This window comes from Xyrauchen texanus, chromosome 35 (genome assembly GCF_025860055.1).
Source record: "Xyrauchen texanus isolate HMW12.3.18 chromosome 35, RBS_HiC_50CHRs, whole genome shotgun sequence".
NCBI lineage: Eukaryota > Metazoa > Chordata > Actinopteri > Cypriniformes > Catostomidae > Xyrauchen > Xyrauchen texanus.
Genome location: NC_068310.1, coordinates 28,593,683 through 28,612,263, shown reverse-complemented (window position 1 = coordinate 28,612,263; position 18,581 = coordinate 28,593,683). Strand labels below are relative to the sequence as shown.

Below are 18,581 nucleotides of genomic sequence, written 5' to 3'. Positions count from 1 at the left end.
TCATCCGTAAATAGCCTTGACATCTTAATATATTATTAGTACAACATATTACTTAGCAAGTTTTAGATTAAAGTGTTTGTCTTCTGTGTAAAAATAACTTTCCTGGGTATATATTTTTGTAATAAAAACAAGCTTCTGTTCCATAAACTTTGTACTGATAACTGACAACTTAACATTATTTACATTAGTCTACCGTTTTGGGGTCTTTGCTATTATATTCCAATATCAATATGCCTCAATTAGCTAGTTATAGATTAAGAGTTGTTGTTTTAGGAGTACAGATGGCTTGCTACTGTGTATAATAATTTGTGTTGAGAAAATAACATATTTTGTCAAATATTCTGTCAAATATGTACTCTTATGAAACTTCCCTAGGAGCACTGTTGAAATATTTTGGACGTGGGGCACAACCAACGCCACCTGCCCCAAGTTCCAGTGCTACAGCTGATGATGATGATTTTTCAACAATCCCAGATCAGTATATTTATATGGATAAATATATGCCTTTGTTTTTGACAGACAGTTGCATTACCTTCTAATATGACATCTAACATGGCTAGCTTTTATTATTATTTTCATCTTTCATCAGGTCCATCCTCTGCATGTGAGGAGCACTTCCCAGCACGTGCATCCACTGATGTGGTCATCTATCCTGTCTGACTCAGAAAGGACTGATCTGGTAAGCAGAGGGCCACTGCCTATAAAGGAAAACTTCACATTCCCTGAAAAACCTGATGACCGAAGCTTCCACTGCACCTACAGAAAGTTAATTAATGGGGAAAAAATGTAAGTGGAGCCGCTCACTTATTCAAAAAGTCTGCTGCAAATTGTTCTCTAGGAAGTACACAAAACTGGTAACAGAGGATCAACAGGATTGGGTAAATATAGGTGTGCTACTGTTACATTTAAAACCGTAGAAGGGTAAAATCATGCCAGGCAGACATTGGTATGTTGTAAGCAACACAGCTACAACTAATAAAATTGATAAGGGGTGTGTTAGATTTATAGTGTGCGAATAATCAAGCATTGACAATATTCTATCATATTGGCGGCACCGAGGGGGCCCCCAAATCAAATTCTGCTTAGGGCCCCATAAAGGCTTGGGCCGGCCCTGGTCATCAGAAATATATTTATCGGCAGCCTATCAACAGTTTTTCCTGCAGTGACATGTTGAGACGCCTACATGCAAATGCTTTTTAGTGATCTACATTGGCGCAAATTGAACAAATCTTTATGAATTCACTGAAGGACTTTTGGTGCTAATAATGGATATATCGCTTTTGTTTTTGAACACGTCTCTGGTGTATGTAATGTTGAACCCTTATGTTTGTTAGTTGACAATCACAGTGACAACAGAACTGATCTATATCATAAAATCGAACTGTTACACCCCTTTTTAAAATGATTACTAAAAGGGATAATTCACCCAAAAATGAAAATTCTCTCATTATATCCTCACCCTCATGTAATTCCAGATTTGTATGACTTTCTTTCTTCTGCTGAATACAATCGAAGATTTTTAGAAGAATTTCTTAGCTCTTAAGGTCCATACAATGTAAGTGAATGGGAGCCAAAATATTTAGGCTCCAAAATCCACATAAAAGCATCATAAAGAATTCCAGAAGCCTCTTGTGGTCAAATCGATATATTCTGAAGAGATTTGATAGGTGTGAGTGAGAAATAAATAAATATTTTTACTATAAATTCTCCCTGCTCAGTCAATTTCCACTTCACTTCCACTTTCTCATTCTCCTTCTTCTGTTTTTGGTGATTCACGTCCTTCTTGCATATCGCCACCTAATGGGCAGAGAGGAGAAATTATGACAAAAAATGACTTAAACGTTGATCTGTTTCACACCAACACCTACCATATCATGTCTGAACACACGGATTTAACCACTGGATTTATATGGATTACTTTTATGCTCCCTTTATGTGGATTTTGGAGTTTCAAAGTTTTAGAACTAGCAATGCAAAGCTTACAAATTGCAACTCTGCTATCATAGTCACCCAATTCAAAGTAATTCCACATAGGAAACTTTTTCTTTCACACAGAATTTGAGTTGTATTCTAATTTTCTGACATGTTTTTCTACCCCTTTTGACAGTAAATAATCAGCCCTGATTATCGGCTGTTTTTAAAAAATATGCTGTTTGAAAGTGCAGATAATTTCTTCTATCAGCTTGTTTGGCTGTTACGTTAGCGCACCTCTGGTGTTTGGAAATTTCGTCACTGCAGTGGTAGTGAGGGAGATACTTTATGGTTGCTTAGGTGTTCTGAAAGGCTGCTAGGGCACTGCTAATTGATATTTAGGATTAATTGTTTTTAAACCTACGTATGTGTAGTAATAGTGATGGTTGATGTAAGCATGCAACCAGACAATGCTTTTTTGGCTGGTAGAAAGCATGGAGGTGCTGATCCACCAGCTAAACCACCTCTAAATCAGCACTAAACTTGCTGGACGAACATGGAAATTCATGCTGGTCTTTTCAGCAGAGTTTCCAAGGGAGTGACTCAGACAGGATATCGGCAAGCCTGTTGGACACAGGAGGTTTGATACCAGAGTTTTGCTGGGAATTTTGGGGGTTGTTAGCTGTACGAGCTGCCCTCAATGGTCTGCACTCTTTTCCTGATGATAACAGGCTCTCTGTGGACATGGAATCATTTAGCTTCATGGATTGCTCTGGCTTTGCTCATTTGAAAATAGAGAATTTGTCCCCTGTGACTGACTCCCAGAGTAATCATGCATAAAGATTGCATCCTTCCATCTCTATTTTTCTTTTTCAATCTGTCTCACTCCTCCATCATAGTTACACGATCATGCATACAGTATGAGGTTTCATGCACCTGGAGCGTATTTGTGTGTGTGTGTGTGTGTGTGCATAGACTTTAAGTGATTAGAAGAGGAGCAATAGGTTGAGTGTGATGAAGCTCATAAAGAGAAGAGTCATTTATCTCTGGCCATGTGAGAGATAGAATGTAAATAACCTCAGCCTCACACGATCAGTTTATCAGACACTCGGCTCAATCTCACAAAGCTTCCCATAAACACCGCTTCAGGGTGACCCCACATCTGTCTGACAGTCCTCACGTGCACAACTTTAGGATGAACCCAGAATGCACGAGTGTAGGAAAGCCTGTCTTTCTTTAATATAAACATAACTTTAAAAGAACTGTCCATTGAGAATTATTAGATTTTGTACTGTTTTCTTACCTCCTGACCACTCAGAAGTGGTGCTGCCAAAATGTTCCACATGGTTTGTAGGGTCAGAGGCAAAACGTTGTTTGTAAACGTTTGTCTAAATATGATTTAATGTGCAAGATGCATTTAAAAGGAAACATTCGCCTTTTTGACTCAAACATTTGAGGGTTGGATAATACTACTAAAAACAGTTGTTGGAAATATTCTAGAGAAACCTTTTATTTCCAAATTGGAAACTGAAAAAGTAACTGGAAAAAGTAACTGTTCAATATGTTTTGCATCATTTGCCTACTTGGAATGTAGGAGAACTACTAATATTTATTCCTAAAAAATATGTATCAAGATTTGTATATTACGATTGTGGAATGCGCTTGGACAAGTATGAGGCTGATTAGAACATTATTTGTGTATGTTGTAACCTTTTTGGAAAAAAACAATCATGGATTATAAATCACACTCTTATAACAACAGTTACATACAGAAAATAGTGTATTATTTCTGTATTCATTTAACCATGTCACAAATCCTGTTTCAGGTGAAATATTAACTTTATTGTCTTCTGTGCCATCTCCTTAGTCTGGCTGAGATGATCGAGTTAGCAACTATGCTATGAAAGTGTTTGACTCTTTCAAAACGTTTGTAGCTTTTTGTATGAACACCTGATGATGCTCACCAAAAGTGCATGTTTGTTCTTGTCTATCCCCTTTCATGCATGTCATGCAATTTTACTCTAAATATTCTATTTGAGTTGTAGCTTCTATAAGGATTTTACTCTTAAAAGTATTCGTGCTGTTGTGTCCTCCCTAAATCTTTGCGACAAGTCAAAACACTTGTGCATTCCGACTATGGACATTGACTTTGGGAGTTAGCAGCTCCAGTGTAGGGGAGTAACACCACCACTCCCAGCCTCCCTACCCAAAAACACACAAACACAAACATCAGGCACACACATTCACAAATACAACACACACAGCTGCAAGACATCTTGATAATATCTGACAGCTAATCCATTCCAGTTCAGTGTTCATCCCCGAATGCACGTCATACCCTTGTCTCCCTTCTTGCTTAGGTCCACATCCCATGTGACACAGTAACGATGCTACAGGTTAAACTCACACACACACACACACACACACACACACACACACACACACACACACACACACACACACACACACACACACACACACACACACACACACACACAACTGTATAGTCTCTGTGTAGGGGCTGATTGGCCCTTTTCATTATTATTTAAACAAAGAAGTCCAATCTCCTCTTACTCACGGATTCATGTGGTACATTCCAATATATTGTATGTGTCAGATGACCTCTTTAAGTCTATAAGCAGCATTTAAAACCACACCATCAGTCTATATGAAACAGTTTGTCAGTTATAAAGTCTTTCATGAGGTGTTATGTTTTTATTAACTGACTCAACAATGTTTGACCCCATGAGCTGCCTAACTGGATAATTTGTATTCAAGCCAGTAAATTACATTCTTGTCTTGTTTTGTTAGTCTAATTCATCTTTTTATTTTAACCAGGGTTGTCACTTAAAATGTTTTCCCTTTCTAAAGTTTAGTTCTGGCCAGAAACTGCCGTTTGTTAGATGCCACGATGCAGAGAGTGAGCGGTTGAGACACATGTATGATTAAGTGTATGCAGTTGCTGTGATCTGTCATCTTACGAGTTGGGTGACCACTTCTACGGTTTGTGTGTGTGTGTGTGTGTGTGTGTGTGTGTGTGTGTGTGTGTGTGTGTGTAAGCTTTAAGTCGGATGCGGACATGTGAGTGTCCAGTTTCCAGTAACCTTTGACCCTACAGGACTAATTAGTGATATCCCCACTAAGACCACTGTGAAAACCACATTTTGTGGCATTTGTTCAATCTCACTCCCTCATTTTTCATTTATAGAGACTGCTGTTCACCTGTTGCTGTCTGTCACAATTACAATGGAGGGACTGAGAGACAAATCGGAGTAATTGCAGTCAGTATACAAAGAACTTTTGTAATCAATGAATTATGTGTCATGGAGTCACAATTCTCAAGTATTGTGTGTTTAGTTGTTAAAATGTGTGAAGATTTTGCTTGCTGCGGTGCCTATGTTTACATTGTTAATAATAATAATAAAATATTCATATGAAATATTATTGATAAATGATTATGAATATTTATCTGTGGCATTTAAATGGCTCCTCAAAAATCTGATTATGTATGAGAATGGATGCTCCAATTTTTATATGAGTTTTGAAAATTAGAAAAATCCTTTTATACTATTTCCTTTTATATATTGAGTACAGTAAAGTACAGGGCTGTTTTATATTAACCTGTCTGTTTATCTTTCTGGGTTTTAGTGTCAAGGTAGATGAGAGAACTTAATCTGAGTGTGACTTCGGTCTTCGGGAACACAGAGGCTATTTTAAGCTCTTCACATAATGCTGCACTAGGACAGGACGATTAATCTTACGTACATTTTCTTTTCTTTTGACAAGCCCACCCACAAGGGTGGGAGATACAGACTCAGAGAGACAGTGAAACTGTATGACCCTACCATATCCTCCTGCCTTTTATATTCCTGCAACTGAGAATTCATCTTTTACAGTTTGTTCTGTTACTTTTGCATTATATAGAATTGCTACTTAAATTAATATGCAACTTAAATACACTAGGAAACAGTTGTGCAATTAAATTTAAATCAATGCACCCATCCATCCATCTATCTATCTTGTGTACTCTCAGTTAAATGTAACATTGAACACAATTCTTCTGTCAGGTTAAGAACGATGGCAAGGTTAAAACACTTTTGGTAATTTGCTGCTGCAGAGAGAGAGAGGAGAGAGAGAGAGAGAGAGGAGATATGCTGTTTCTAAGAGACACCGGAACTCTGAAGTGTCAGAGGGTAGATCTCTGGAGAATCAGTCTTTTCTTCTTTGGAAATGTCTTCCAGGGTAATTAGCGGTTGACCGTATCGTTCTTCTTGCAATTTTACGCACGCTTTCATTTAATCTGCGTCACCATAACTAGGGGCATCTGAGGTTGATGGGCACTAGGGAGACCAGACACACCCGCGTGTGTCGTAGCAATCATCGCCTGATTTAAGTCGCCTTCAACCTCGCCACTTAGAGCTCGGGCAGATCGGGATGTTTTGGCTTGAATTAGGAGGTTGTATTAGAGACCGGTGTGGGGTGCCATTAAAAAAGCAAAACAAGGGGTTTGGGGACGCGGAGTATCCATTTCACGTGCCCCTCCAGAGGCGCCAGTGGGCCATTTGAGACGCTTCGAGGGCATCGTTGCTGAAATCTGGACGGTTTCTCGTGAGCAATGCGCGATTACGTGTGGGCTCATCACCGTACAATCTTATGTATCCTAATGTTATTTCCGGTCAGAGGGACATCATTAAAACACCCAGCATACCACCTGTCAACTTAAAGGAATTCAAAGGGCTCGTGCAGGTGCCCCTTGCTGCCTACATTAAACGCGCATAGACGTTTACATTAGGCCTACCTAAGTCTGACTCTGTAATTGGCGTAATATTATAAACTATACAACAGTTTTGAAAACATATATAAATAACACTAATAATCTAATTATTAATGTTAATATATTAGAGTTATAGTCAATTTATCAGTTTGGTTTAATAAAATGTAGAAAAATATCACAGTTTAGAGAATAGGCCTATGTAGGCTACTAATAATATAGACTAATAATATTTGTTGTTATATTTATTATTAATTATTATAACAACAACAATAATAAGATTAATTATTATTATTATTAGTAGTGGTGGTGGTGGTAGTAGCAGTATGTCTTGATAATAATTTCTAAGAGATTTGTTAAGAAGTATCACTAAACACGTTTATTCCAAAAATATTAAGATTTTAGATTTCATAACAAAATGTAATTTTTAACTAAATGTAATTGATCAAATGTAAAATATTTAGTTTAACTGTGAAACACTGTATTTCTTGGGGAGGGGGTTAACATAATTATTCGTTATATTCTGCAATTTGTTAATTTCTTGTTATCTGATCGACCGCAGACTTTTATTGAAAATAATTGGGATTGGCAAGAATGCTTTAATTAAATGATAAATAATGAGAGAGATAGAAACTGCACATGCACTGAGTGTTTTAAATGAAAGTGCAATGATTCGATCATACACAGAAAGAAATCTGAGTAACTTCCCACTATCTTGCCGCGTGCGGGGGCACGCCCCTGAGCGCGAGAGATAAATGGTAAGATTCTTCAGCGCGTGAGTTACAAGTTACGGTCGTCCTCAGCTCGCACATGACACGTTTCTACACCAAAGACAGTTGCACGGTCTCAGGATTCGTTTAGGGAACCACAAACATCTCCTCAGACTCGTTCTTCTCCACAACTTATCAGGTCTCCACCTTAACATGTCAACCGGTTCCATTAGCGACGTGGATGAATTTCATGAGTCTGAGCTGTTGGATGGTCTTTTGAAATTCGGTAAAGACCCGGAGACATTAAACGAGAGCGAGGACAGCTCCAACTGCGAAGGAACGTCTGTTACAGATCATACCGGAACCACGGGAAAGCGGCGCAAATCAGCCGCCATGCGGAAATCGGCGTTCAACGGTGTGGCCCAAGAGGGCAAGCAGGTCCAGAGGAATGCGGCGAACGCGCGCGAGAGAGCGAGGATGCGAGTGTTGAGCAAAGCCTTCTCCCGGTTAAAGACGACGTTACCGTGGGTTCCACCGGACACCAAACTCTCCAAACTGGACACGCTGCGGCTGGCCTCGAGCTACATTGCGCACCTGCGACAGATACTTGCCAATGACAAATACGAGAATGGCTACGTCCATCCTGTCAACCTGGTAAGAGACTATTTTATAAATGGCTTCAGAATTTCACAACACTTTGTGTCTTGTCGAATTGCGAATGCGAAACTATTTGATATATACCACAAGTAGATCTGTCACTCTTAAAAATAAAGGTTCACAGCATGTGCTTTCAAGATGAACCTTCAACCATCCATAGAAAAGGTTATTTGTAGACAATTTAAAGGTTCTTTGGGGAACCAAAATGGTTCTTCTGTGGCATTATTGCATATAGGCCTACTGTGGAAGGCCCAAATTATTTATAGAATAGTTCTGAAATTGATGGGGCCCTTAACCCGTTCAATGACAAGCTAAATGTGCATATCCATCACCCTGCTTTTTATAAATCAATTTATAAAACTAATAAAAAATGTCTGTAGCCTACTTAATAAAGATATTGAATAGCCTATCTGAATTATACTCTAAATTTCACACATAGCAGCATACTATAAAATTGAACTACAATCACCTCCTATTATTTTGTGTTTTGTATGACATTTTTATACGTAGAATTGAAATAAAAATTACAATGTAATTAATTGTTCTAAATATGTAATAAATATATATATATATATATATATATATATATATATATATATATATTTATTTATTTTCCACAGACTTGGCCGTTTATGGTGGCGGGGAAACCAGAAAATGAACTGAAAGAAATGTTGAATTCAACACGTTTATGCGGGACTACAGCTTCCTGAAACACCAAATGGAGCTCATGGGCAAACATGGACCTATTCTAATTATTTTAATTAAAGAATAACGCCACATCATCTCCTATCTAAAAGGACAGGAGTGGGAATAACTGGGGGACAACATCCTCACTTGCATTCCTGTAAAGAGAGATTGATATCTATTTAAATATTCACAAATAGGCCTTGCTGGTTCGAGGCTATAATGTGTGATTTTCTTCAACTTTTTTTTATATAGATGCTGCCATCGCTTTTTTTGTAATAAAAGAAAAACACGAAAAATCTTATAGGTAAAATGGCTATGATGCAGAGTGTCAATAAAGGCATTCGAATGTAAATAAAAGTACTGATTTTATAGTTTCCTGGGATCCAAGTTGCATTTCCTGAACTTATTGAGTTTTGATTGAACAAAGACGGATTGTTTATGTTTATTCCAACCCGATCTCATGAAAAGTCATACATAAGTTACGAGTTGGCTATTTCGTATGGTCTCGCACGACGTTGTTCGCATAAACTCGTACGGCTTCATCTAAGTTTATTCACTTTGCTATGACCTGTGTGAACCTTCAATTTGGCCCACTATTTTCTCTCAAGGTCTTTGACGAGAGGACATGTTACCCTGCCTGCAAGAGATAACATGATTAATTCTCTTAATCGGATGAAAAGTAAGCCTTCTCTTAATCATGATATATCTGTCATCAGATAAGAAAGTCTTTGCCATTTTGGAAATCAGATGAACGCTTTTAATAATAGGAAAACTGTCCTTTTGTTCGTTTAAAGTCTTCTCCAGGACACTTTATGTCTCCCGACTCTGGAAAAAAAAGGTTACTTTTTTAGTCAGTCCAGAAAAATGTAGGCTGACGTGGTCCGTGTTTAAGGTCAGTTGTTTTTCGACAGTAAATTGCGCGGGTCTTACTCTCGCGGAGGAGCTGTTGTTTAATTTCGCGCGGGGTTGTGACCGTTCTGTTTATAGCGCGCGGACAGATATTTATGCGTCACTCCTCTGAGTTACCCGGAGTTACTGATGATGGGATGCCCGATGTCACATCCACGCTGGGGCCTTAGAGTTTAGGAAAACACTGCCCCCGCGCAAATAACTGTACTACACATTAAACTACTCTCACAGGATTACAGAAATCCACGCGGTGAGAACAAACGGTTTAATGGCGGAAAACAATATCAAGCCCTCCGCCATCATCCATCACGCGCTGTTATTATAAGGAGAGGCTGAGGGGTGATGTGCGCTAGGTTGAGGGACACACACACACACACACACACACACACACACACACACACACTCACTTATCTGTGGCAGTTTTTTGCAGTATGTGTATCTAGACCACATGCCAATGTTCTCTCTCAAGAGACTTTTGGACTATAAAAAAAAAGTGTTTGGCCGTGCAACAAAACAATTAGCCATCTTCTCGCAGTTCAAGGAAGTCCAGGGCCCACTTGATCTTTCTAATGACCGACCCTACCGCTACCCCTCAAGCTGCAGGTCAGATCAATCAACCAAGAGATATACTGAAAGGTGACCAATAGAATCTTGATTAACGAGAGAGGGCAACACTAAAATATACTGCCTTCTCAATTGCAGCTAATGTGTTGTACGCTGATCAAGTTGCTGCTTTGATTGTTGCTGTAGCCTACTGTTTGATTTTTGCGTAGGGATTTTACATTATATTAATATTTCGGGTTCATTAGAAATTAAGCTCGTCGACAGCATCTGTGGCATAGGCTAATATTGATTATCACAAAAAATTAATTTGGACTCACCCCTCCTTTTCTTAAAAAAAAAAAAAAAAAAAGTAGGCTACAGACAGGCCAATAGAAGTGAATGGGGCCAATCCGTAAAAGACATAAACAATATATGTGTTAACATGATTTTAGTGTGATAAAATCACTTACTAACCTTTTCTGTTTAAAGTTATATCCAATTTTACAATTTCGCTTACATGACGAAGTAACGCCATAAACCCTCCATCCCTAAAACGACCGTTAACATTTACAGCTCAAACAAAAGTTTTAACAGAATAATTAATGTATTTTTTATTCAATTATAAGCTTAGCATTTTTGCCTTAAAGCCATCCTATAATTTGTACCATTCACTTCCATTCTAAGTGTAATCTCGAGTTTTTTTTTTGTTTGTTTGTTTGTTTGTTTTAAGAAAAGGAAGTATGCTTTGAAGCATTCTTTTGCAGTTATCAACATTAGGCATATGCCACAAATGCCTAGAAATATCTAATAAAATATAATATAAAAGCAAACAGCCTAACTAAATGGAATATGGCAGTTTAAGTAACCAAAACATTTGAATTGCCTTTACGCTGTACTCCTAAAAATCATCTCTTACTTTTGAACTCTTACTTACGTTTGACTTTTTAAACGTTTTCACAATTGTTGGTGCTGCTTATAATGCCTATGTTTGTGTGTGTGTGTGTGTGTGTGTGTGTGTGTGTGTGTGTGTGTGTGTGTGTGTGTGTGTGTGTGTGTGTGTTAAAGTTTATGAGCGTTAGAGGTTGTTAGAGCTAATGTTACTCATACCTGGTCTGTTTCTAAAGGCGACATATTGCTGCCCTTCACAGCCTCCTCTTTCATTTTTTATATATATATATATTTTTTTATAAGACCTTAGTCATTTAGTTTCTGTCTTATTTTGTTTTATGTTAAGTATAAATAAACGTATGCCACTGAAAAAAATAATAATAATTATTATTTATATATATATATATATAAAAAATAATTATTATTATTTTATTTTTTTCAGTGGCATACGTTTATTTATACTTAACATAAAACAAAATAAGACAGAAACTAAATGACTAAGGTCTTTCAAATTGTCTCTGTAAACTAAACAACATTGCAGAGAACTGAACAATGTGGGGGAAACTGCATAAATCATGACACGTTTGATTTCAGCACCTAGTCACTGAACAGCGACTGGGAGAGCTCAATCAGCCCCACTACTGCAGGTTACATCAGTAATATCAGCATTGCAGCAACATTAATTTACTTTCTGAAAGCAGGCAGGGCCTAGTTTAATATCTTTGGGTTTTAGAAATTTAGATTATGGGAATTATGAAGAATTTTGTTATTTTTTATTTTTCCTGCAGAGTGTTTTAAGATTGAACATTTTGTGTGAAAAGAAATAATAGGCCTAATCAATGTTTTGATTAAAAATTAATTTTATTACAGGTGGCGAAGGGGGTTATTGTGATATAAATATACAGGGGTAATAGTTTGTCAACTTGTGCAAATACCTTTAAGACAGCCAGATGCTTTTTTATGACAATTTAAGATTCTCAAAATATGCTTATTCAAAATAACCACTTTAGGTTAATAACCTGTTTACGTTTGGCATTTTATAGGCCCTAACAGTAAGCAAATTAATTGTGTATCAGTCGATGTGAGCAAACTTTGAATTTGCTCACATCGACTGATGTTCTTCATAACAAATCACTACCTTTTGTTGAAAAGTGAATTTACATACCTGAAATTACCTCAGAATCAACATTTTGACATTGGAAACCACCTCATAGATCAGGACAATTTGCATGTATTTTATTGAAAACTTATCAATCAGAATGTATTCAATAATTAAGCATAGGCTACAGCAGGGGAACTTAATAGGTGGACTCTGGTCCGGATCCAGACCGAAGGGACATTTCAATCCGGACCGAGGTCTAAATCTTTGTACTAGTTATCTGACACCTGGCTAGAGAGAACTATTTGTCTCTGGAAATGTGTGTCTGTTGCCTCTCTCCCTACTATCCACAATATTCCTGAGTCCCATGAGGTTTTGCGGGCGATGTGGGCGGAACTTCCGGTTAAGCATAAACAGTCCTTATGTTATGTACCAAGGCAGCAGTAAAAAATGTCAGAAACCAAAGAACAAAGGATCAAAGAATTATAGTGAGGAGATATTATTCTTTCTCGCCAATCTGTTAATTATTATGGGTTTCAGGATGATGGCCAGCAGAGGGCAGTGCCCCCTCAGCCAGACCACTGTGCCCCCTCTCTCAAAGCTCTGTATATTAAACCATTTTTATAATTTAGTTATTATCTTTTAAATGTGTTTTACCTTTTCGCAAGATTAAAAATTAAACTAAATTGTAAAATAAATTAAATAAAGCAAATTAATCAAACTATTTGTAGTGCGTAATTGAAAATTTCAGGTGGAAGATGGGGAAGATGGTGGAAGATGGGGAAGATGGCTGTCTGGCCAATCAACTGATCTCTTCTTAATTAGAAAAATGTTTTCTGACATTTAAGTCAGAGCTCAGAGGCTCAAAGGCTAAAAGAAGGAAATTGATTGATTTAAGAAAAGGATTTTACCTATAGGATGAATGAATGATGTAAATTATGTGACTAAAAACTGAAAACATAAGTGGAGAGATGTGGTCCTAAAGACAAGAGTTTTAACACCAGCAATCGGTGCATTCAGTAATTGTGAGTACAGCGGTTTACTTTTGTTAATGAATATAAGTGAAGTTGTCTCAAACATTATGGTTTTTTTTACATTTTAAATTTAATTCACTCAAACAAACAAAATTCATAACACAATTCCATGAAATTGAATTGAGGAAGATTTATTAAAATTAAATGAATAAAATGTAATGAATATTGAGGTTTTATTAATTTAATTCAACTAAATTCAATTTCATGGAATTCTGTTATGAAATTGAAATGCGTAAATCTAAAATATAGGTAAATTATTGGAGTGTGCTCTCCAGAGAATCATTTGATTAAACATTTTTAGATTTTGTCTTTTGTTTATTTTGTAAATGTTTGGCCTATTTTAAAGTGCTAACGTGCCACAGTTTCAAATACATACAGGCAAGTGATAAAGAAGCATCTTCTGGCTGCAGCTTCTGCTTCACCACATTTACCAGGAAGTGAACATATATCATAGGAGGAACATATGTATGGGATATATATGTATGTTATATATGTTACATATGTATGTAACCCTGCTCACCATTATAAACAGCACTGTTGCACCAGTGGGGAGTCATTCAGGTTCCTGGGCACTACCATCTCACAGGACTTGAAGTGGGAGAACCACATTGATTCTATTGTGAAAAAGGCCCAGCAACATCCTTTGCCAGTTGAGGAAGTTCAACCTGCCAGATGTGCTGCTGATCCAGTTCTACTCAGCAGTCATTGTCTGTCCTCTGCACTTCAATAACTGTCTGGCTTGGTGCAGCTACGAAATCGGATATCAGAAGACTACAAAGTTCGGACTGCTGAGAGGATTATTGGTTGTCCCCTGCCCCCCCTTCAAGAACTATACACTTCCAGAGTGAGGAAAAAGGCTGGAAAAATCACTCTGGACCCCATTCACCCAGCCCACTACATTTTTCAACTGTTGCCTTCTGGCCAATGCTACAGAGCTCTGAGCACCAGAACCGTCAGTCAAAAGAACACTTTTCTCAGGCTATCCATCTCATGAACAGTTAAAACTGCCCCATTGAGCAATAATTATGTGCAATTCACAATTTAGTCTTTTTATATTTGTCCAACACATCCTACCTAAATTCCCTTGCATCTGTATTAATTTATATTTGCACTGCATATATATATATATATATATATATATATATATATATATATATATATATATATATATATATATATATATATATGAAGATTATATATGACCACGTGAAATACAGTGGACTCGCTGAGAATATTGTGGATAGACATGAGGCGCTGTATAATGTCTGATTTACTGTGCGTTCAAGTTACAGGTGTGGTTATTTTAACATCAGAAACATTAACATCAAAAAAGTTAACTGCAACTTTAGACTATACACTTTTTCGCCCCATCTAAATTTAGTTTTATTAATCATCATGTTATGAGCCTTTCATAATGAATAAACAGATTTTTGTGAAAATTAGATGTCATCATGGATGGCAAGGAAAGCCTATTATGCTTATTATGCAAACAGTATTTTAATACTTCACTGTTGTTATGTAAATTGTTTTTTTGTTTTGTTGTTAATAGATTCTCACTTTAAGGAAAATATAAAAATGGTCCATTCAGACTTATACATTATTATAACATTTCTAACATTTCAGTCTAACATTTATATTTACTATTGACACTAAAGCTTAAGATATAAATATCCATCTTAAGACAAATGCTTTTTGTGAAACATCTTATGACTTTTGCACAGTACTGTGTATATAAAGTACTATTGCTGCCAACGTGGCAAGGTATAAAACTATTTATATTATAACTATTATAGATACATAATTTCCTAGCCATATAACTACTGACACCATGAAAGCTACATATTATCTGGAACTTTGCTGGGAAGGAAATATAGAGATAGAACTCTTGGAATTTTAATCGAGTACCCCTGTGCTACAGTATAATAATAATTTTAACAAAACAGATCTATAGTTCTTACCAGTTCTAAAGTGACCCTCTTATTGTTCCTTTTAGCATATGTGTCAACAATTCAGTCACAATGCAAAACTGTTACTCTATACTAATTCTTATGTAGCCTATTATAAATATTATACTAAATATTAAGTGTTTAGGAATCGCTAAATATCACAGTGTGTGTTATGGTGCAGGAAAGGGTTAGTGTGATATTTCCAAAGAAAAACTTAAGATGTTCCTGACTAAAGAGTGCTTAGGAACGTCTGGTGGACCCAATTTGATGCAATATTTAAAGTGAACGTACCTGATGTAGCAGCCTCATCCTGCATAGGGCGCAATAAGACAGCACATCACAGTACATTCTGAACTGAGGTGCATCAGAAGTTCATGAATGCTTGTTTTGAAAATGGCCACAGGGTGGCAGTGTGACTGCAGGCCAGCAATTTGCTTGTCTCTTATTATTTACCCCTTCTATGTAGGGTGCGTTTCATTCAGTCATCCCTATGCCCTATTACCTTGCTAGACTTTACCATACACCGTGAGAGCTTTGGAGGACTGAAAGGTGTAGGGCTCAAAAATAAAGTTTATTTGTATCTCACCTGTTCAATCATTTTTATTAGAAATGTAATTTGAATCGTTCTTACTGTATGGCGATCATAATTGTTGGAGGCCGATTTATTTATCCCTGTGTTCCAAATGTAATAAATCGGCCTCCGAAGGGCACTTCGATGGGATAACAATCATGATAACCATGAAGTAAAATCGCTATGGCTAGTCATTGACTTTCCATGGCTCTTGCAGACACAAGTGTGTGTATCTGCATATCTGCAAATATCTAGTTAATATCAAGTAATACTAGCTATAGAAAACACACACACAGACTTTGTTTCACTATATATAAGTGAGGACATCTAAAAGACTTCCATTGATTTCATAGCAGGCTAATGAAATCTTTTATCCTCTAAACCTAACCCTCACAAAAACCTGTGCACATTGATAGATTTAAAGCTAAACATAATTTGGCCCATGGGCCTTTTTTACTAGTGAGGACCTCATGTGTTCTCACAAGTGGGTTTATAACAAGTTTCTCTATATTAGTGAGGACATTTTCAAAAACGTACACTCACAAATATAGTGGAACGTGTACACACATACACACACACACACACACACACACACACACACACACACACACACACACAAACTGTAGTAAGCAAAAACAATATGTATTGCAGAAATGGGGATTCTCCTCAGGCCCACAGCTGTGTCTGTATATAGTATGTCTTTGGGTGTGCTTATTCACTATGTGTGCCTTTTCCTGTTGAATCGAGGGTAAACTGCTTCCACTTGAGTAAAATTGACCAGCTTCTAAACTGCCCCTTCCATATGCACTCAATGAAGAGCTTTAAATTCAATCCAGAAGTTCACTGCACATTAAACACACAAACACATACACACACACACACAAAGAGTGTCCTTCATCTCATAAGTATTTCATTAGAACCGTATTTTAAACTGAAGTGAATATGCGTGTGTGTTTTGACTCATTTGGATAAGTGTGCAGGGGTGGGTCATTATTAAGTCTTGTAAACGTTGCAATGATGAAAGTGAATTGAGTAAATGGCTCAGAGGATCACACAAGGTAAATATTAGAGGAAAATAGTGTGTGCGTGTGTACAGGGTGTGAAATGTTTGCCCAGGTGGGGGTGATTACCGATTGAGGGGTGGGCTTGGAGAGTAATTCTCTGCGAATTATGTCCTTTGAGAAAAAGCAGGTGTTCATAAATGTACGATGTGTCATTTACCTCTAATTTTAACTCCTGGATATCTGTCTCTTTTTTTATCTAATTCTCCCCAGTCTCTCTGGGTTCTTTTTCTATCAAAAGACAGCACAACATATGCACAAATTTAGATGTTTTTCTATGAATGAGACAGACAGAAAGCTATTGTATATGAAAGTAGAGGGTGTTTGAATGTGTATGTTACAGTGTGCACTACTTTCTGCCCAGCATACACCTCCCTGGTAGCTGACACACGGATCCAATTAAGGCTGGAATTCCCAACATAAAGACTGGAATCATTCACTTCTCCCACCTCTGTGATATTCCAGGGTGTCCCCAACCATGTGCGCTGTGTTTATGCGTGTGCTTGAAGCATCAAGTCTACATGTGTACGAGAGTACTTGTGCATAAGCATGCAAATGTGCGTGCCTCTGTGTGTGAGGGGAATTTTAAAGATAATTGAGAGCGGCTGAGGTTCCCACTCTCCGGCAATGAACGCTGTAATAAGACTGTGTTTGGGCCGAGACAGGGAGAATGTCTGATTTTAGCGTTCCTTTAAACAAAACTGAACAGTGCTCTCATTCAAAACAGATGGTGAAGGTCAAATTGAGGAAACAGTGACAGGAGTGAGTGAGGGAGAAAGAGCAACAGGCAGAGAGAGTGAGAGAGAAAGAGAGGGAGGGTTGGAAGGGGGACCATAGAGACAAATCGAAGAAGAGGTAGAGGGGAAGAGAAAGTGACAGAGACAATGAGAAATCATTTCTCCTTTCTGCTGAGCAATCAAGTAATTACAAAAACAAACTCAGCTGGACTCGCTGATCCTTTGTGTGATCAGAATGTTTTCTTTTGGACCTGGATAAGTGTGTATGTACGTGTACAGTATGTGAGCATGTTATAACCCAGAGGTTACTCAAATAATTTTAAGCTTAAATTGATGAAGCCACATGCATTGGCTAACGGGCACACTTTTTACGCACTCAAAAAATTAATTTAAGATTAGTGTATAACGGGGCTAAATGCCCCCTGGGGTAAAAGGCACATTTTATTTTTTTTTTATTATTTATTTATTTTTTTTTTTCCCCACAACACTAAATAGCAACAAAATCTACCACAGCACTTTCCTAAACACGTGTTTATCACTATGTACTGCACATTTTTTCCATATCCATTAGATCATTGCATTTAATACGATCTATTATTTTACAATATAGATCTGATATTTAATAATTTTTCGAATGTCGCAAATTTCTGTAGCTAATGAAATTCCTGAAATTATCACATTTATTTGGAGCAAAATACTTCCAAAAAGTCCAAAAAGTGAAAAGATTTTCACAGTATTGGAGGAAATATAAAACACCTAGTTTTTCTAGTGGGGGGAATAGATTTGTCTATTAATCTATTTGTATATTAATCTATATGAAAAATTTTCAGTGTGCTCACAGTGACTGATCCAATCACAATGGAGATTCATTTGTTTATAGAATACTTGAGAAATGCCAACTGTGATTGGAATGAAAAAAAAAAGCACCTTTGTAGCCCCATTGAATCCTATTTAATTAATTAATTACATATATATATATATATATAAATATATAAATATATATATATATATTATATACATATATATATATGTATATATATATATATATATATATGTT

General features: G+C 37.0%; 1 protein-coding gene across 1 annotated transcript; it reads left to right on the top strand.

Annotated features, from left to right (window-relative positions):
* Positions 1 to 7,432: 7,432 nt before the first annotated feature.
* On the top strand, positions 7,433 to 9,094 carry LOC127629213 (transcription factor 21-like). Its single transcript, XM_052106340.1, has 2 exons — positions 7,433 to 8,046; positions 8,670 to 9,094. Exons 1-2 carry the CDS (start codon positions 7,606 to 7,608, stop codon positions 8,757 to 8,759), a joined length of 531 nt encoding a protein of 176 aa, XP_051962300.1. The 5' UTR covers positions 7,433 to 7,605; the 3' UTR covers positions 8,760 to 9,094.
* The last annotated feature ends 9,487 nt before the right edge of the window (positions 9,095 to 18,581 follow it).

What these genes read in the sequence shown, in the direction of transcription:
- LOC127629213 (XM_052106340.1), top strand. Translation starts at nt 7,606, where the DNA reads ATGTCAACCGGTTCCATTAGCGACGTGGATGAATTTCATGAGTCTGAG. An exon ending in ACGTCCATCCTGTCAACCTG is followed by an intron (nt 8,047 to 8,669) that starts GTAAGAGACTAT and finishes TATTTTCCACAG; the next exon opens with ACTTGGCCGTTTATGGTGGC.